The sequence below is a fragment of the Rhinoraja longicauda genome, chromosome 11 (assembly GCF_053455715.1).
Source record: "Rhinoraja longicauda isolate Sanriku21f chromosome 11, sRhiLon1.1, whole genome shotgun sequence".
NCBI classification, from domain to species: Eukaryota; Metazoa; Chordata; class Chondrichthyes; order Rajiformes; family Arhynchobatidae; genus Rhinoraja; species Rhinoraja longicauda.
In genome coordinates this window covers 26,599,740-26,621,513 of record NC_135963.1, presented here as the reverse complement: position 1 = coordinate 26,621,513, position 21,774 = coordinate 26,599,740, and the positions used below count along the sequence as shown (strand labels likewise).

The 21,774-nt window shown below is 40.6% G+C and overlaps 2 protein-coding genes across 2 annotated transcripts in view; both read right to left on the bottom strand.

Moving 5' to 3' along the window:
* The window catches only part of LOC144598400 (ras-related protein Rab-3B), an 80,697-nt gene extending 78,080 nt beyond the window's left edge, over nucleotides 1-2,617 (bottom strand). The window contains exon 1 of the mRNA XM_078408536.1: nucleotides 2,345-2,617. The gene's annotated coding sequence lies outside the window, so the exon portion shown is untranslated. The remainder of the gene's footprint in view (nucleotides 1-2,344) is intronic.
* A 1,150-nt stretch (nucleotides 2,618-3,767) lies between these two features.
* On the bottom strand, nucleotides 3,768-21,774 carry txndc12 (thioredoxin domain containing 12 (endoplasmic reticulum)). The gene is made up of 7 exons (XM_078408537.1): nucleotides 21,657-21,774; nucleotides 21,124-21,184; nucleotides 14,960-15,012; nucleotides 14,744-14,817; nucleotides 13,419-13,488; nucleotides 12,859-12,942; nucleotides 3,768-7,917 (listed from the first exon to the last, which is right to left on the bottom strand). The coding sequence occupies exons 1-7, from the start codon at nucleotides 21,739-21,741 to the stop codon at nucleotides 7,838-7,840; spliced, it is 507 nt and encodes a 168-aa protein (XP_078264663.1). The 5' UTR covers nucleotides 21,742-21,774; the 3' UTR covers nucleotides 3,768-7,837.

The following is a 21,774-nucleotide window of genomic DNA, read 5'->3' as shown; positions in this document are numbered from 1 at the left end:
GCACAAAGCCGAAAGTACCGGCACACACGAATAATTTTCCAATAGTCATCATCGTAGTTACTACCGTTAAGTCTATTAACTGACATGACAGAACAAACGCATAAGGCTGATTGATGTTAAGTACCTTTAGGGATTGGATGGAACAATTTTTTTCTGCCCATTGGCAAATCTCCAGTGCCCTCCATAATGTTTGGGACAAAGATACATCATTTATTTATTTGCTTCTGTACTCCACAATTTGAGGTTTGTAATAGAAAAAATCACATGTGGTTAAAGTGCACATTGCCAGATTTTAATTAAAGGGTATTTTTATACGTTTTGGTTTCACCACGTAGAAATTACAGCTGTGGTTATACATAGTCCCCCCATTTCAGGGCACCATAATGTTTGGGACATGTGGCTTCACAGGTGTTTGTAATTGCTCAGGTGTGTTTAAATGCCTCCTTAATGCAGGTATAAGAGAGCTCGCAGCACCTAGTCTTTCCTCCAGTTTTTCCTTCACCTTTGGAAACTTTTACTGCTTTTTATCAACATGAGGACCAAAGTTGTGCCAATGAAAGTCAAAGAAGCCATTATGAGACTGAGAAACGAGAATAAAACTGTTCAAGACATCAGCCAAACCTTTGGCTTTCCAAAATCAACTGTTTGGAACATCATTAAGAAAGAGAGCAAGGTGAGCTTACTAATCGCAAAGGGATTGGCAGGCCAAGGAAAACCTCCAGAGCTGATGACAGAATTCTCTCAAAAATAAAGAAAAATCCCCAAACACCTCTCTAACAGATCAGAAACACTCTTCAGGAGTCGGGTGTGGAATTGTCAATAACCACTGTCCGCAGAAGACTTCATGAACAGAAATACAGAGGCTACATTGCAAGATGTAAACCACTAGTTAGCTACAAAAATAGGATGGGCAGGTTAGTTTGCCCAGAAGTACTTAAAGGAGCAACCACAGTTCTGGAAAAAGGTCTTGTGGACAGATGAGACAAAGATTAACTTATATCAGAGTGATGGTAAGAGCAAATTGTGGAGGAGAGAAGTAACTGCCAAAGATCCAAAACATACCACCTCATCTGTGCAACACGGTGGTTGGGGTGTTATGGCCTGGGCTGAAGATACTGGCTCACTTATCTACATTGATGATACAACTGCTGATGGTAGTAGCATAATTAATTCTTAAGTGTACAGGCACATCCTATCTGCTCAAGTTCAAACAAATGCCTCAAAACTCATTGGCCAGCAGTTCATTCTACAGCAAGACCATGATCCCAAACATATTGCTAAAGCAACAAAGGAGTTTTTCAAAGCTAAAAAATGGTCAATTCTTGAGTGGCCAAGTCAATCACCTGATCTGAACCCAACTGAGCATGCCTTTTATATGCTGAAGAGAAAACTGAAGGGGACCAGCCCCCAAAACAAGCATAAGCTAAAGGTGGTTGCAATACAGGCCTGGCAGAGCATCACCAGAGAAGACACCCAGCAACTGGTGATGTCCATGAATCGCAGACTTCAAGCAGTCATTGCATGCTAATGCAAAATACTAAACATGAATACTTTCATTTACATGACATTGCTGTGTCCCGAACATTATGGTGCCCTGAAATTGGGGGACTATGTATAAACACAGCTGTGTAATTTCTACATGGTGAAACCAAAATGTATAAAAACGGCCTTTATTAAAATCTGACAATGTGCACTTTAACCACATGTGATTTTTTCTATTATAAATCTCAAATTGTGGAATAAAGCAAATAAATAAATGATGGGTCTGTAGGTCAGTTACTGCAATTCTACTTGCAAAACTGTTAATGGTTAGCAAGTAAGTAAACTATGTAACAAACCACGACACCAGATCGCACCACACGAGTTTTTTTACTCAAAAAGCTAGTGTCTTTTCGCAACGTGTTCAATGCATTGTGAGAAATCGTCTTACTTGACGATTTACGCCAATTTAAACTGTCCCCTTGTAAAAATACATGTCGTTTACTCCGGAAAGTAACTCAAACCAAAATAAAATATTTTTTAATCCAATTGGCGATTTGTGTGCACAACGCGAGCTGCCGCTAAGCATGTGGAAGAGACCCATCGCAAAACTCGTCGCGATCCTGATGTACAATGCAAGACCGCTCTGAAAATGAAAATGACTCGAGATAACATGCAAAAATAGCAATTAGCATAAGAGGTCAGCTGTTCAAAACAAAATACTTCGCAATCCGAAAAGAGAAAACAAAAGCAAAATCAGTTGCGTGGGAAATTAGACACATAAACTAAAGTGGTGCACTTAGCGGAACAAGTGGAAAATTAAACATGTTCTTTCCAAAGGTGTGAGAATAATTGAGACACTCACCTAAAGCGCTGACCTGCTCGGTCTTCTAAAATTGCTAGATAAAATCGGATACGTCAAAATATGGCAAAAGTAATTCTTGTTCAAGGTTTGACGGCCACGTACATGGAACTACCAGGTCGATTCCACAGTGCAGTTTAGTTCAGCTATAAACCTTTCAAGTAGACGGTGAGAGGAGTCGTTGCTCCTTTCAGTTAGTGCGGGTATTCCAACAAGATCCAGGAATCTCGCTGCTCTGCTTGGGCAGATAAGATGAAGGACGTCAGGCGGGGAAGAGAAACGTATCCCCGCCCTTGACGACAGCGTGCATGTTTTTTTTAAATTTTAAGCACGCAAAGAACGTCATGTTGCAAGCATTAACCTTACCAACCTACACGTTAAAGCGTTGAATTGATAAACTGATCTGCATCGTGTCCAACACCAAACTATGGAGATGGTCGGCTTTTATATTCATGATTAAAGCCGTCTTGGAATTAAACATTGCAACGGGCCACTCTGTTACCCGCATAAGTCTGAAATTTGATATTCTTAGTTTAGAAATATTTAATTATCCTACTTTCCACTTTGTCATGGCAGAAAGTTTTCAATTTCTACTATCTTTAAAAGAGACAGTGCGTCCCCATCAAAAAAACACTCAATTTTAATTTTAAACTTGTAAAAATGCGATGATATTTCAGGTCAATGACTCAGAGTGTTGTCGCCATTTTTATGTTCTCGTTTCAGATTTCTCACACCTGTGGTATTTTTGCTTCAATCGGAGTAAATGGTTTCTCTGCATTTACCTTGTCAATTCTAAAGACCCCATTCAAATCCCACTAACAGCTGAGGAACCAAGAAAAAAATATTGAATTTTAAGGAGCAAGAACTACCGATGACCACAGAAACACCAGATCATTATAAAAACTCATGCGGTTTCCAAATGGCTTTTAGGACAGCTAATCTACCACCCTTATACAGTCGAGTCAATAGATGGCTCACTAACGTGGCTGATTTAAATACCAAAGAAAATAGCCTTCGAAGCCAGAGATGATGGGCAAGAAAGCTGGCCTTGTCTGCCACACCCAGATTCTGTACAATGAATAAATAAATACACCTTTATTATGTCACTCCTTACTTTTGCCAAAGTAATGGATTAATAAATGGATTAATGGATTAAGGCAATCTGTTCTCAGACTGGTAGTCATTAATCACATTATAATTAATCTTTCATCAAGAAAATGACAATTGTGTAGTTTATGGTCTATTTACTGTAGTCACATCTTAATCAAAAAGATATATTTACATTTCCTGCTGTCTTTTCTAATGCCATTATACATTGAATCTTTCAAGTAACACCCCTTTGTATTGTTCCACACATTTCACCGAAATGCAACTTACTTTGATGTTCCTCAGTCAGAAAAAATAAAAATTGCTCAATAAAAAAAAATTGTAAGACAATCTGTTGTAACACTTTATTATTTTAACTCCAAACATTTCATTAATGTTGGTAGCCAGTGAAGTGAGAAGTCCACGCAATACAAGGCTTTTGATGTAAAAACATCTTAAAAGGATCCTCACTGTGACAGACCACTCTGTTTTATAATCTATTACACATACCCAAATTCCCTGAGCTGTACAGTAAACAAGTGCCAGGAAGAAAATAACACCATAGACAATGCTATTGTATCAAAGCAATCTTTACTACCCAGATACCCAGCATTTGCAACCTGCTCCCACAAAAACTTACCCAAAGATAGACTTTTATCTATACGTAAATTTTAATGAAAATCTGCAAATCAATTATTTCAGCACAGTATGCCACAAGATGGCAGCATACCATTTTGAAAAATTGTCTCCGCTAATGTTAATTCTGTAATATTTCTTCACATCAGAAACTGTGAAACAAAGGGTAACAAAAGTAATATATAATCACTCTCGCCCACTTTCCACCAGCTAAGTCAAGAAATGAAAATGCAAATTCAATAACCTTTTGCAGCATGAAAACAAGTCTATATAAACAGTGCAGATGGAAAATTGATATTAGGATATTGATATTATATTTATTGGGTAAACAAAATCCTAGTAACTCAGCAGGTCAGATAGCATCTCTGGAGAAAAGTAATTGGCGACATTTCGGATAAAGACCCTTCCTTGGACTGAATCAGGGGAGAGGGAAATGAGAGGTATTTATAGGGACCAGGAACAATTGAGATGCTCTCCAAAAGCAACCTAGACTTATTCACTCTCCCCGATGCATGGTTATTCTGAATGAGATACTGGAGAGCTAGCAGCACCTTTAGATTTGTGCAAAAGAGTTAGTGTCCTGAAGGTAAATAAAGTAAAAATTGAAAGATATAACTGTTTATGTGTTGGCACTAAAGAGGAATCCAGGTATGGGGAAGCAGACAGGAAATTAGATTAGCTGTGAACAAATTGGATGAGAAATGGTCAACCTTTGCTCTATTTCTCATGTTCTTTTAAAGCATACTTACCTTGAAGCCATTTGAAGAAAGTTGATACTGCAGATGATTTTACTATTACGCATAGATATAATTTTTAACACAGCAGATGCCTTTGTGCAATCCATCAATTGCTATAGAAAGTTAAAATAATGTTAGATATCATCCCTACTTTGAGGGGTAAAATCCAGTGATATTGTGATCGCAAGTCCATCAAACGCTCATCATATGTTAACCTACTCATTCCTGGGATCATTCTTGTAAACTTCCTCTGGACCCTCTCCAGAGCCAGCACATCCTTCCTCAGATATGGTGCCCAAAATTGCTCACAATATTCCAAATGCGGCCTGACCAATGCCTTATGGAGCCTCAGCATTACATCCCTGTTTTTGTATACAAGCTCTCTCGAAATAAATGCTAGCATTGCGTTTGCTTTCATTACTACCGATTTGACTTGCTGATAAACTTTTTGGGAATCCTGCACAATCACTCCCAAGTCCCTTTGCACCTCCGATTTCTGGATTCTCTCCCCATTTGGAAAATAGTCTGTGCCTTTATATCCCCTAATAATGCTTTATTTTAGCAACCATGGTCCTGGTGGATCAGTAACGTTTCATTGTAAATAATCCTAAACTAGAAGACAAAAAAATTGTTTTGTTTTCATTCTAAATTCCAATACTATTCAACTAAACTTAAACAGCTATTATTTCATAATGTGCAGCAATACCTCTTGCAGTAGATGGATTCAAAATCTGCACAATTGTGTTCCAACTTCAACATCTATCCAATGATTAACAGTCCAAGCAGTAATCTTTAACCTGCTAAATAAACCAACTGCTCTGATGATTGCAAATTTCCTACACATTCTAAGAAATTAATTAGTTTAGAGTTGTAGTCACCGAGCTACACAGCACAGGTTATCTAGAAAGTTGTCTAGTGGACGGAGTTCCACTTGCCCATATCCCTCCCAACCTCTCCAATCCCGGTATCTGTCCAAGTGACTCTTAAATGTACCCACCTTTGCACTTCCTCTGGCAGCTCAATCCACGTATACACCATCCTTTGTGTGATAATGTTGCTCTTCAGATCCCTTTTAAATTTCCCCCCTTTCATCTTAAGCATGTGCCCTCTAATCTAAGTGACCGAGTAAAGTCTTTTGGAAACAAATCATTCTGAACTGTAAGCATTTAAGAGGCATTTAGACACGCACATGATCAGGCAGGGAATAGAGGAATATGGACCACGTGCAGGCAGATGGGGTTGGTTTAATTTGGTATTGCGTTTGGGACAGACTTTGAGGGCCAAAGACCCTGTTCCTAAGGCGTATCATCCTAGGTTATGAAGATACAGATATATAGCATACAACTTCTTTCAGATTTATATTTTTCATTCCAAAAGATGTATCAAAAATACTGAAGTGAGAAAATACAAATACATTTACACTGCACCACCTCCATCATATCATCAAGAAATCACTTCATACAAAAAGAAAAGCTTAGTGTTATAAGACCATCTGATTTGGTTTTGAGACAAGACGAATCAGACTTTTGAGACAAGGATATTAAATAGTTTAAAACAAAGTTCAAATATTACATTGGCCTTTCGATTAGACCAACTTAATTCTTGCACAATTCATGGTAGACCATGTCACATATGTTCCACATTACATGTTCTGCTGTTAGGAAATACGACGTACACGAGGACCAAATTCTTAACCAATTTCTTGGCACTCAGAATCAGTCCTAGGATCAAACTTTGACCAGCTAAAGCTATGCAAAATAAGTAGCCTTAAACAATACCCAGATATTTTTGATCCACTTCCAGACAGGTGAAACTACATTAAAACTAGTTACTTTTATAGAGCTCCCTGGACATTTAGGACTGCCATTTCATTAGAAATTACAAAATCTTTTGAATTCAGAAATATACTGATGTTGGGAGGTCTCCAAGTTGTCAAGAATAATTCCACATGATCCTCACAATATATATATATGCTACAATGTAACATGATCCAATACAACATTTTATGTGGATCAGGCCCATTTCATAAAATGGAAAATTATAAATTATTACAGTCCCCCGTCCCCCCGTCCAATTTTCCCATAAGATCTTGGGCTTTAGTTTTCCCTTCATTTAGTGATAGTAGAATCCACCAGAAAACTGTTATGCATATTTCATTTTTCCCCCCTCTGTTTACCAAACATCAGGTTTCCTTTCTACAGGAGTCCAAAAACAAAAGATATCCTCATGATTACAAATACCAGAAACCCCAGTCCTTAGTCACCCTAGTTCAGCAAATAACTAGAGTATCTTTGGAACCAAAGCTAAACAGAGGGTGGGATTCAAGACAAATGCATTAAGCATTTTTAAAGTTAAAACAGCATGGCTAAAGTCCAAGAACTACAACAATACAAGACTTGGTTCAGGAATTGAAAATCATGTCTTCATTTTTCTTAAACCCGAATCTTTGTTTCAAAACACATTATTCAGAATTAAACTCTTGAACATCCACTATATATCCAGCTCAAATTATCATTTACTGAGTTTTAGCAAAGTCATAGGAAATACTTTATACCAGAAAAGACTCTTAAAGTTCAACAGGTTAGTGAAAGAATTGCGCTGGTAATATTTGCCAAGGCTTTACCTCTAGTCAAGTGGAAGGCATTTTCGATCCATGGCAAATACATAATTTTATAACAAATATTCCAACAGCAAAGTTATTGCACTAAACAATGAGTTTTAGGCAACAATTTTTCTTGACCTATGAAAAAATTATATTTCTGTAATATTATTTAGAATTACATTAGAATACAATCAGAATATGGGTATTAATGCACTCCTATATCAATGCCATCCCTTAACAGTATTTTTTAGAAACACAAGATCTCCCCAAAGATGTAAAAATTCAAGAAAATCCTCTAGATTTACTCTGGTTCTAAAGATCAGCAAGTAAAAAAATCTTCAAATAATATCACAATAATAAATCAGCAAATGATTTTGGATAAGTTAAACATTCCCCCTTTGTCCAACAGTGTACAGATGCCAGTGGCTGATCAACTCAAAATTCATCTGTGTGTCGATGTTCTGTAGCCACATCACCAGTCAGCTTTTCCTGGGCTTCCTTCATGGCATACACCACTAAATGGCAACAGAATGCATGTTTTTTAAAGAAGTTGGTGAAAGACCAGATTTTAAAAAACATTAACGCTAATAATAAAATTCAAGAACATTTTATCGCTAACCCAAATGAGAGCCAGAAACATTTTCTGAAAATTCTCCTTTCATCAAGTGACCCAGTTAGATGAACTTAGAAAGGTCTCAATTTAAAGACCAGTGAAAAATATACATTTTGATGGGAATTACATTTTAAATATCTGATTTCCTAAGTCCTTCACATTTTGATGGGACTAGATAATACTGACTCTTGAAATAAATATCAAAACCACTGATGTTCAAATACCGGGAAAAAAAATTAAGTCCCAGAGATGCACTATCAAAAATGGACTTGGTGACTGATCCAGGATCCAGAAGAACCTATCAGTACACTCACTCCATTATTGATTTCCCCATGGAGTTGAACATTGGCATCCGGCTTTGCTGGAATCCTGCAGCATTTCTTGGTGAACTACCTGTCTAAACTTGTGCTAGGTCAGACCCGACACAACTGATTAAACTGTGGCATTTTGTTTTGACCACACCATGACACGCAAACTGAGATATGTCAGCTGACACAAGAGAACACAAGTAATCACAGCAGTTGATGCAATGAGAGAATTCATCAGTGACATAGGCAGGTCAGTTCCCCTTTTGATTTGGAAGTGACATGTGCATTGTGAGATGTGAACGGCAAACTGATTTTTGCTCCCTTCCATTAGAAAGGTTTTCAGCAATTACTTTTGGGTCACACGATTCAGTCTGGAACCCATAGAACATAATGCAAACCAATGCTGAATTTTGTTTGGACAATTGAAGAAAACCTGTCCAGTTTTTGTTTCTTTTGATTGAATTATAACTCGTCCAAAACAATCATAGAGCAGCACTCAAGAATGTATGATTCTCTAGCTGCCCAATGACATTACAACTGGAGTACTTTTCTTTCTGGACCCCTATTACCAAAAAGAGAAACAGTCAAGCTACCTTCAATCACTTATTTTGTTAAGACTTTACAAATCATATCAAGGTTTCATTATAGAAAATCATTGCATGAAATGACATGTACAGGCATTGACTGATAGATCAAAGGATTGACTTTGTTTTAAACACAAAAAATATTATTAAATTAAGGTAAAGAGAATGTTCAAAATGGTTCAGGCTTAACTCCGAGATTAAAAGATGACACAACAGATAAAATAAGTATTCATTTGATTGAAGTCAGATCTGAGTGAGACAATTCATCTACTTCAAGTCTTTATTTATATTCACTCTATCCTCCAACAAATGGTTATCTAAAGCAAGCAGCCATGTATACTTTCCAATTGTAATAGCGCCATCTTTGGTTGGAGGATTGTAAATGATTGAATAAACCACAGTACAGCTGTGCAGTCATGTTCCGCGGAGTCAGCAGTGAGTTAACTTGTTATTCTGTGTCTGAGTTCAAGATATCACAAATTGGGGACGAGAGTGGGATCGTCGATTCCCCAGCTTTACTTGTTTGTGTAGATAAGGAATTCTACAGAGGCACGGAGAAGGTTGTATAACTTTTGGTGTCAAGGAAAGCTGGAAATCGGGTCACAAAGTTGAATTCCGTGAGACTGTCAAAAAAAATCTAAAATGCCGGTGCCCAGTGGATATATCGGAAGATTGGGTGAGTTCCAGCAAAGCCGAGAAACGTTCAGTGTGTACATCGAACGTTTAGAGATGTTTTTTGCTGCAAATAACATCACTGAAGCAGAAGTTTCTGATGCAGAATTCAGACGGTTGAATGAAGCAACTCAAACTATGAAAAGAGCAATTTTTCTCACTGAAATGGGTCCCGATGTGTATGATACAGTAAAGAATTTGTTAGCTCCTGCCAAACCAAAGGACACGCCCTTGAAGAATATTCTGAAGAAGTTAACAGAACATTATGACCCGAAGCCCTTAGAAATAGCTGAAAGCTATCGTTTTGGAACGAGATGCCAACTTCCAGAGGAGGATATTAGTAATTTTATCGTGACACTCAAGAGGTTATCAATTCATTGTAATTTTGGAAATTTCCAAGACCGGGCGTTAAGAGACCGTTTTGTGTGGATTGAGAAATGAGTGGATCCGAAGTAAGCTGATGACGGTGTATGACCTGACTTTTGAAACAGCTTGTAAAACTGCTTTGTCAATTGATATGGTATAAAGGGGTTCTAGAGAAGTCAGGACAACTTCTAGACAACCAGCGGAAGTTGAACAAGCTACAGTCCAGCAAACTAAAGACAGATAAGTCGACAAAGGCGCCAGAGAATCGTTATCCAAGGAAGGGTAGCAAGACGACGGCAAAGTCATGCTATTGCTGTTTGTGCTCACATCTAGCACAGTCTTGTCCGTTCTTCAAGGCAGAGTATTACTCGTGTCACAAGATGGGACACCTAGCGAAGGCTTGTCGAAAGGCTAACCAGAAAAAAGGTTCAACAACAAATAAGCTGCATTCTGTAGATCAACTGCAGGCAGAGGAAGAGCTTCTCGATATATACACCATCTGCAGCAATGAGCTAGTAAACCGGAAGACAAAGAATGTGTCCGTGCAAGTCCAGTTGAGTGGAGCTCATGTTAGCATGGAAGTCGACACAGGAGCATCTGTGAGCATGATTCCAGAATTTGTGTATCGGGAAAAGCTGAGTCAAATTTCTTTGGAAGCGAAGCGAATCGAGTTACGTGGTTACTCTGGAGAGAAGATTCCAGTGTTAGGATGCGTACATGTACCAGTTAGGTATAAGGAGCAACAGGCGGAGTGGCCCCTCGTAGTTGTAAAGGGAGATAAACCTGCGTTGCTAGGTCAGAATTGGCTGCAGATCTTGAAGCTCAACTGGAACGAGATATTCCTCGTTCGTGACGAATTCAAGTGTCCGGAGGACGTAATCAAGCAACATCTGAAGGTGTTTAGCGACCACGGAGAGCCAATCAAGGGGTACAAGGCGAAAGTACGCGTGAAGCAGGATGCGACACCAGTGCATTGCAAACCACGGGGGTTGTGCTGTATGCTCTTAAGGACAAGGTTGAGAAAGAACTGAAAAGACTTGAAGCTGAGAACATTATTAGTAAGGTAGAAAGTAGTGCATGGGCAACACCCATTGTAGTTGTACCTAAACTTGATGGTAGTGTTAGACTTTGTGGGGATTATAAGGTGACCGTAAACCAGGTACTTGAAGATAGCATACCAGATACCCTACCAACGGCAGAGGATTTGTTTAGCACCCTCACAAGCGGCCAAATCTTCACAAAAATGGACTTGACAACTGCCTACTTGCAGTTAGGTGTAGATGACGAATCTAAATCCAAGCTAACTATTAACACACATTTGGGATTGTTTCAGTTCAATAGGCTTCCATTTGGTATATCATCAGCCCCAGGGATTTTTCAAGGGGTAATGACACAAATTCTAAAAGGAATCGAAGGTGTGGTGTGTTACTTGGATGACATTCTCATCTCAGCCCCTGACAGGCAGACACATGATGAAAGGTTGGAAGTGGTACTCAAACGACTTGAAACACACAGAGTAAGAGTGAAGGCACAGAAATGTGAGTTCTTTCAGAACTCGGTAGAGTACTTGGGTCATAAGATAGACAAGGATGGTCTACACCCCACCAAGGGTAAAGTTGATACGATCAAGAATGCGCCCACTCCCAGAAACATATCTGGGATCCGATCCTTTTTAGGATTAGTGCATTATTATGGGAAGTTTGTGCCAAATCTGTCCACCTGTTTACATCCCTTGAATGAGCTTATGAGAAAAGATGTACCATGGAAATGGACACGTAAATGTGATCAAGCTTTCAAGTCATGTAAAGCTCAGTTGGCAGAGAGTTCAATGCTTGTTCATTATGATGTCAATAAGCCAATGAAGTTAGCATGTGATGCTTCACCATACGGTGTTGGTACTGTGATCTCTCATGTGTTAGAAAATGGAGAGGAAAGGCCAATAGCATTTGCATCTAGAACACTCAATGCCAGTGAGAGAAATTATGCGCAAATACAGCGAGAGGCTCTTGCATTGATTTTTGCCGTTAGGAGGTTTCACAAATACTCGTATGGTAGAAGGTTTGTAATCGAGACAGATCACCAGCCGTTGACAATGATCCTAAATCCAAAAGCACACATACCAACTCTGGCAGCAGCCAGAATGCAAAGATGGGCATTGATATTGTCTGTATACCAGTATGATATTCAGTATCTTAAGGCAGCAGAGCACAGCAATGCTGATGCCATGTCTAGATTACCTTTGGAATCGGAGGTTACCCTAAACAGACAGGACTTATTTTACTTCTCTCATGTAGACGAGTTACCTATCACATCAGGGGACATTCGGAAGGCTACTCGCACAGACAGATTTTTGTCAAGAGTGCAGGAATATATTACAAATGGATGGCCAAACAAATTGCCGAAAAATGAGTTCAAGTGGTTCTAAACAGTCAGAAACTTGGTCAGGGAAGATATCCAGAAAGAAGGAGAAACCCAGTGGTTAGGTTTAAATTTGTGAAGTTATCTCCTGAAATGCACATATCATTGTATATGCAACATATATGCATGATGCCCTCATTTTAATCAGGTTATATAAAAGTAAACTATCAGACAAAATTGTAATAATTTCATACCGTTGGTTATATTCAAAAACAAAATGTCCACCAGGAAATATTGTTTTTATTAGGGTGGAAGGAGTTGTAATAGCGCCACCTTTGATTGGAGGATTGTAAATGATTGAATAAACCACAGTACAGCTGTGTAGTCATGTTTCGGTCAGCAGTGAGTTAACTTGTTATTCTGTGTCTGAGCTCAAGATATCACACCAATCATGAATGCAAGTTGAATAAAGCGAACTACAAAGATCCAAGACGGGAGTGCTGAAGAAAGAAGTAGTATCTCAAAGAAACAATTCATTACTGGCTTCTCACTCACCTTGGTCAGCGGATGTGTAGAAGTATTTGTATTTGGGATTTCCCTGTTGATTAATGATCTCAGGATGAACGTTACCTTTAGCATCTGCAATATAAGCAACAGCAAAATGAAATAAATTGAAAAGAAATTCACAACAAGTTGATATCAATATACCAAACATAGAATAATTTCTTAATTGAATTTGATTACTTTAACAACTCGCTCCTATTGACTGTCAAATAAAACTCCAAGACAGCTGCATGGAGAAGGAAAGGAGCACTTTTTAAACTAGCAAATAATCAATGCCACATTGAAGAGATGCTACTTTTAAGAGAAAAGTATCCAGAAGGATTACTTACTCCATAACAATAATAAATATACTCTAACATTTCATTTCTGTAGAAAAATTAAAAAGTTGATGACAAAAGTTACTGCATTCATTTTGCAAACCATAGACTTCAAATGTAGAGCTTCATTTAATCTAGTAAAAAACAGTTATTTTATGTGCAGAATGGGTTGAGTTGGTAACCATCTCAGTCATGGTGGTCAGGGAGCAAAAATGTCAGGGACCTTGTTCTTACCCAAAAATAAGATCCTAGGTATGTAGCCTCCCTCTGGGCTAAATGTCGAATCTTTTGGTTCCTCTTCATCCTACAAAAACACTCTTGCAAAATTAAATAAACCACATCTTATCCTTCTATGAGATTTATTAAGACACAATGTATTTAGATCAATACATCCATTTTTTAAATCCAATCATATGGTGAATGACACGAGGGTCTAGAAAACATTCAGGAGGGCCATGGGAATGATTCCTTTCAGAAACTACCTTCCTTTTCCAGATCCAATTACATTATCAAGGACATTGACATCAGAGATTAACTATTTGATCTTAAGGGAAATAACTGTAATAACTCAAAATCTCCCAATGAAGGGGACCGAGGTTCATTCATATAAAATAAACAAGGCCTCGGGTCAATTTTAAATGGGTTTTCTTTTTCCAGAAGCTGACTTATCAAGCACGAGTACGCATGCAATGCAAACAACCAAAACAGAACTGTAGCAAGTTCAGGTATACATCCTTCAAGATGGTGGCAATGGATAGAAATGAATTGTGCCGGTGAACAGGCTGGCAGCTCTCCCCCATGGCCTCGGAAGGGTTCTGGGTGTTGGACGGTCAGCTAATGGGAGGCACCTAGGCACACACAGTTGGAGTGTCGACAGGAGACATGGGACGGTGCGGTCATAGTGGATGTGTCTGGGTTGATGAGTTAACGTTGCGGATCGCTGGGGGTTAAATGGATCGGGCACTGCTGGAGGACCCACAAAGGCAGAGTGCACTGATCGGACATGGTCTGCAGCACCATGGTGCAACAATGGAGGATATCCACAACATTGTCAGGCCAAGTTGACCCCTGTAACGCTGACCCAGTGCCACCGCAAGGACAACAGGCCTTTAAGATCAAGCTAAAATCCCACATTCCTATGAACTTCAAAAGTTGAATACAAGATGGCACTGGAAACATGGTGAATCTTGCATAGTGTACCAATGTAATCTACTATTCTTCACTCTGTACTTAAGTACATATCATTTTGGATAGTAAGATTTTTACTGAATTGTATGAAAATACCTTTGCTGTACCAAGGTACACGGGACAATAAAGTACCATTGACAATTAATGTTATATGTCAAGTGGCAGAAACATAAATAGGTAATCTTGAACTTGATTGCACTGCTAAACAAGCTAATCCAAGGACAATTAATATGATTTTTTATCCTGAACTGGAATTTAAAGCACATTTTTTCTTTTGTTGCTTCCCCATTTAATTCTGTTGCTTGTACGTCATGAGTACATGGACAGGCTTGATATTCAGATTCATAATACTAAAACATGGATACACTTACCTCTGTGTTCACCATCACAAAGTTATGTGCCAGTTCTGAAATTTCCTGGGATTTAGCAAACTTTGGTTTCAATGCTGGTAGAAGTAACACAATTTACAAAAAATCAATTTTGTATGCAGGCTGTTTGCATGACTATGCAGTGAGGAAAAAACCTTAATATCAATAAATTAATAAATCTTAATTAAGATTTTAGAATAATCCAAACTGTGAACCTACCTCCACAAGCACCACACCAGCTTTTATGTATAATCAACATGAGCGGCAGACCACTAAAAAAAGGGAACAAAAAATCTTTATCATCATGTCTGTAAATATTATACAATTAATTACTTCCTTAATGGTCACTGAACTTTCATTCAAAATCATTAGGTTGGACATTTAAAATCTTGCAACCCAAAACTAAACCAATATCATTGGATATAGAATTGCCCAAAAATGTACACAAATGTCACAATCGTTACTTCCCATTGGCTCTACTTCCATTTCCCCATCTCTACCGTGAAATTTTAATAGAGTTGTATGGGAATATCAGTCAAGGGGGGGGATACTGGATTCTGGATAGTGAAAGCATGCAAGCAATGCAATCTATACCCAGCAACCTTGGGCACCGATACACCAAGCTTCCCCCCAGGGGCTCAAGATAATCTACAGAAACAGGAAACCCGGTTCTCTCTGCCAATTCAAACACTGCAAAGTCAATTGTACAACTTCCATTACAAACACTGCTAAAATCAACCAATTAAACCAACATAATTTCTTTGCATTATTCAATTGCACCCTACCTTTAATCAACAAGACATTGAGAGTCATAACATTTCAATGATCAAATACCAAAAATGCTTAATACAAGACAATTGATTACAGAAAACAAATTAGAAAACGAAACAAGCTAATCATATTTAAGAATCTTCTCTTATTTTAAATATATAGGCCATTCAGCCCATCAGGTCTGTGCAGGCTATCAGAGCAATCTCAGTAACCCCCTTACTTCCCTGTCACATATTTTCTTTCAGATGTCCATCAACCTCACCTCGACTCACCTGTCACCCACGAGTGATAATTTACAACAGCCAATTAGCCTACCAATCAGCATGTCCTTGGGATGTGTGAAGAAATTACAGCACTGGTGGAAACAGTGGTCACAGAAAAAATGTGCAAACCCCCCATCAATGGCACCGGAAGTCAGGATCAAATCGAGACCATTGGAACTGTGTGGCAGCAGCACTATTGTGGCCACAGTACCACCCATGTTTATCAATTACTTTCCTGTTGACCAGAAAAATTCATAGACAGTCAAATGAACATTTACAGATATGAAAGGCCATTTAAGAGCAATATAACAATGCTGGAGTACTTCAAGTTCAAGTTCCAAGTTTAATGTCAAATGCAAAAGTACGGGTACAATGAAAAATCTTTCTGACTTTGAATGCTAAGACCAATTCATATGCTATTTTGACAAACGAGCAGCTGGGCTGCTCTAAGCTCAAATACTCGTACTGTTAACTCACTATTAGAAGCCAAATGACATCCTCCCTCTTCTCCCCAAAACACTGCTTTTAGTTTGTCTTGGAACTATGAACAGAAAATCTCCTTGGGAATACTGTTCCTTACTGACTATATGTGCACATTTTGCATAAAGTTAAGTTCAGTTGTGTGTTTTCCCAATTTAGCTCAAAAATAAAAAGTGCCTTCTTGCGAAAGGTAAAAATGCAACCCAGCAGAGAATCAATAATGAAAAAGAATTCATGAAGGAGAGAAAACACAGAACTTCATACCCATAACTTCCGCAAGTTTTCCCAACTCGGAATTCAGGATTATACTGGAAGGAGCCCATAAAATCAATTTGCATTTACGACTACATTCTCAGACCTCCCAACATTTGATTTTACAAATTCAAAATTTTGATGTCCAAAATTCAAAATTTTACATCAAAATTCATAATATGGCGTGTAATGCAACTTTTCAGCAAAATAAAGTATGCACGCCAAATACGAGCACGCATTGCGCTACATTCATGTGTGAAAAATGGCTATTATTTCCAACAGTCTGTAGTTCTTGGACTACATGTACAATGTCAGGCCAATCATGAGTGTATTCTGGTATTTATAGAAAGGTTATTGAACAGAAATACTTTTTACAACACAAAGAAAAAATTGTTTTGTTTTGTTTTCTGTATTTTGCTTTTTCCTCACACAAAATGTATGACTGTTATGAAGAAAGAGTTTCATTTAACAATGCACATACCTAATTTCATTGAAGACATACTTGCTCCAGTGGTCTTCAACAGCAAATCACAACAGTCCATGCCCCCCCCACTCCTCCCCACTACCCTTCCCCCCCACCCCCCCATCCCACTCTACCCCCACTCCCCCTGCTCCTGCACCCCCGACTACCTCCCTACCCCACTCCCGCCCTCCCCTCCCCACCTTTTCCCCCCCAACACTCCCACTCCCCCCACCCACCCACCCCTCCTTCCTCCACCCCCCCGACCCACTCCCCCCTCCCCATCCCTTCTCAACATCAACGGGCCTCGCACTAAGCAGTGAGGCGACCCCAGCGGCGAGGCGAGACCGGGCCAGGGGCGAGGCGAGGCGAGACCGGGCCAGCAGCGAGGCGAGGACAGGGCGAGCGGCGAGGCATGTGTTTTGCAGAAAAATATGAGGTGAAATCGGAATGGCGGAAGGGTTGGGAGGTCTGCATTCTCAAAATTAGAATCAGGAACAATAGTTATTTGGCATTGTAATATAGGAAAATAACTGCAGATGCTGGTACAAATTGAAGGTATCACAAAATGCTGGAGTAACTCAGCGGGTCAGGTAGCATCTCAGGAGAGAAGGAATGGGTGATGTTTCGGATCGAGGCCCTTCTTCAGACCAAGAAGGGTCTCGACCTGAAACGTCACCCATTCCTTCTCTCCTGAGATGCTGCCTGACCCGCTGAGTTACTCCAGCATTTTGTGATACCTTGGCTTTGTAATCTGCTCACTCAACTTGGAATAACCATCCCATTAGTCAGATATTAAAAATACATTTGCTTCATCAATGTTGCACACACAATGGTCACAATGAAGAACATTGTTAACAAATGACTATTTCAGTTGGTTTTTGCTACTTCTGTCAAATTCAAATTTATTTTCTTTCAAATAAGTTTAGAAGATTTTTACTGTTTGCTTGCAAAATTACTGTGAAAATTCTGCAAGTAAGCAGCATCAAAATAATTCCACAATAATGAGCAAACAAAAAAGTTTGGAAATTTAAATTAATGTAAAAATAAAATGTCAATCTGTATTTTTAACTCTGTTCTTTCTGCATATATCAAGGTGGACATGAAATGGAATTAAGATGCTACTCAATTTTTTTTTAAAGCCAGGGTGTAAAAATGTCATAAGTGAATGGAGCAGAATTAGGCCATTCGGCCTAACTCGGTCTACTCCGCCATTCAATCATGGCTGATCTATCTCTCCCTCCTAACCTTTTTCTCCCCGTAAAATACACCTAAAATACATCCAAAAGAACGTTGCACTGCTCAATACATACCGTGCCCTCCATAATGTTTGGGACAAAGACCCATCATTTATTTATTTGCCTCTGCAAATAAATTTGTAATAGAAAAAAAATCACATGTGGTTTCAGTGCACATTGTCAGATTTTATTTAAGGGTATTTTTATTCATGATGGTTTCACCATGTAGAAATTACAGCAGTGTTTATACAAAGTCCCCCCCAATTCAGGGCACCATAATGTTTGGGACACAGCAATGTCATGTAAATGAAGATGGACACAAAGTGCTGGAGTAGCTCAACTGGTTAGACAGCATCTCCAGACTGGCTCCATCCGTTCCTTTGACTCGAGTAAAACTCCCGGAAGCGATGGCTTACCGGCAGAGTTGTATTCGGCTCTGTGGGATTGGGTGGGCCCGGACCTGCTGGAAGTGTACAACGACATACTTCTAGCCGGCAGCATGTCAGACTCTATGAGGAAGGGCAGCATCACCCTCATCTACAAGCAGAAGGGGGAGATGAATGATATAACGAATTGGAGACCTATCACATTGTTGAATGTAGACTACAAGAGCCTGTCTAAGGCCATCGCCAACCGGGTCAAGTCTGCTCTGGGACAGGTGATCCACCCGGACCAAACCTGTGCTGTACCTGGCAGGAAAATCTCAGACAGCCTGGTGCTGCTGAGAGATACCATCGCCTACGTGCAGGACAGACGGGTGGATGCCTGCCTGGTCAGCTTGGACCAGGAGAAGGCCTTCGACAAGATATCGCACACGTACATGAGGGACGTGCTCTCCAAAATGGGCTTTGGGGGAGGAAATCAGGAAGTGGATACAACTGCTCTATACCGATATCTGTAGTGCAGTCCAAATCAATGGGTGGGAATCAGACAGCTTCCCCGTCAGGTCTGGAGTCAGGCAGGGTTGCCTTCTCTCCCCTGTCTTGTTCGTCTGTTGTATTGAGCCCCTTGCCGAATCCATCAGGAAGGATGCGAGCATAAGAGGAGTGACATTGCCAGGAAGTGGGGGCACTCAGGTCAAGGCCTCCCTGTACATGGACGATGTCGCCGTCTTCTGCTCGGATCCAGGGTCGGTCCGCAGACTGATCAGCGTCAGCGACCAGTTTGAGTCGGCCACGGGGGCCAGGGTAAACCGCAGGAAGAGCGAGGCCATGCTCTTTGGCAACTGGCCCAACCGATCTTCCATCCCCTTCACCATCAAGCCTGACTTCTTGAAGGTGCTGGGGATCTGGTTCGGGAAGGCTGAGGCGTGTAACAAGAATTGGCTGGAGCGGATAGCCAAGGTGGGGAAGAAGCTGGAGCTGTGGAAGCAGCGCTCCTTCTCCTTCAAAGCGAAAAATCTGGTCATCAGGTGTGAGGTGCTCTCGGGGCTGCTGTACTTGGCGCAAGTGTGGCTCGTCCCTCCCTCCTACGCCACGGGGATCACCCGGGCCGTCTTCCGCTTCATTTGGGGGTCGACGATGGACCGGGTGCGACGAGCCACAATGCACAAGTCGGCAGACAATGGGGGTAAAAGCGTGCTCAACGTCGCCCTCATCCTGATGACCATCTTCGTGTGTGGCTGCATCGGGCGGAGCGTACAGCCAAGGCACGTGGGCACCAAGGACCACTACCTGCTGAGGTTCTTCCTGTCCCCGGTGTTGCGAAGGATGGGCCTGGCGCAGATGCCACGCAATGTGCCAGTCAGCTGGACATTGCCGCACCATCTGTCCCTCGTGGAAAGGTTCTTCCGGACCAACACCTTTGACCACAAGTCCATCGGGCAGTGGTCAACACGGAACGTCCTGCAGGCATTACAGGGGAATGACTCCATGGATCCTGTGGCGTGGTTCCCAGAGCAGACTGCCCAGCTTGTCTGGCAAAATGCCTCATCGCCAGAACTCACCAACAAGCACCAAGACCTGGCTTGGCTGGTGGTGAGGGGAGCCCTCCCAGTCAGATCCTTCCTGCACTGCCGGAACCTCACTACCAGCGCACGCTGCCCTCGGGACGGCTGCTATGGAGAGGAGACGGTTGCCCACCTCTTCACAGAGTGTGGATTTGCCAAGAGAGTCTGGAGAGGTTTGAAGGCGTCCCTGTCACGATTTATTCCGAGCAGCTCCGTCACAGAGGACTCTGTGATCTACGGACTGTTCCCAGGGACGCATTCGGAGACTGACATCGAGTGCTGCTGGAAGGTCATCAACTTGGTGAAAGACGCTCTTTGGTCTGCCCGATCCTTGTTGACCTCCCAGCGGAGCGAGCTGTCCGTCGGGGAATGTTGCCGACTGGCCCGCTGCAGACTGCAGGAGTACATGCTGAGGGACGCACTGAAGCTCGGTGCAGCCAACGCCAAGGCCCTGTGGGGGAGGACCACAGTCTAGGGTCCTTCCGCTGCTGGACATGGGTGGCAGGGTGTGGTGGAGACGCCCCTCCAAATAAGGGATACTGTGTAAATGTCTGTAAATTTGGAAGTGAATGCCTGTGTCGAATGTGTAACCTCCGGAAATGTCGGATGGGTTTGTTAAAAAGATGTTTTGTAAATATTAATTACTTGAATAAAGTATTTTTTGATATAAAAAAAAAAGCATTTCCAGAGAAAAAAGGATAGGTGATGTTTCAGCTCAGGACCCTTCTTCAGACCCTAACCGATGAGCCACTTCTAAATTGAGTCAACATGCTTAATGATAAATAAATGCTGACAAGGAATCGACGAATGAGCAAATCCAATTTTGAAATTATATTTTGAGTGTATTATGTCAATAGATTGAACTGCTATCAAGTATGTCTTAGCATAAAACTTTACATTCAAACTTTTATAATTAATGTCAAACTTCTAACCCCAATGAACAGAAAAAACTTCCATTCAGTTTTGCATACCTGGCTTCCGCTTCTTTTTTACCATCATCCAGTGTTCTCCAATGAATATGATCTCCAAATCCTGAAAAATAGTTGTTGATGTGAATAGCCTGCTTTATCAAAATTGAGCCAAACTTTCATCCAAACAATACGTATTTTCGACTCTCAACCATTCGTTGTTAAATGAGAGAGGGCAATTTTAAATAGCCTGATATTCATCTGTATGGCCATTTAAGGATGGGTCTACCACAAATTATTCTGCAGGGTGCGGAGCACTGGATGACAAAATGGAGATTTCATCAACTATTTTCTTTCATGGACACGCAGGACCTCTTGTCTCCCTTCTGTTACTGATCGATTACCGGATCGAAAACAAAAATGACATTCCAAACTGCATTCACCATCTAAGCATCCCATCTAATATGAGAACGTAGGCGTAAAATATTGAAGACGTGTCATCCTTAGACGCGCACAATTTGATATTTCGCAGGGGTTTCTTTTTAGTTAAAACAAAAACCCAAGGTCATCAATTAAAGAAATAAACGGTGACCAACCTCTCCCCAGACTTTCGAGCCCGGATGTTTGGGAGCAGATCAGAAAAGTCCCAAGCACGGCGAGGTGCAAATGCAGCTCCATCATTCGCTCCGACCTTCAATGGGAAGTGAATGGAAG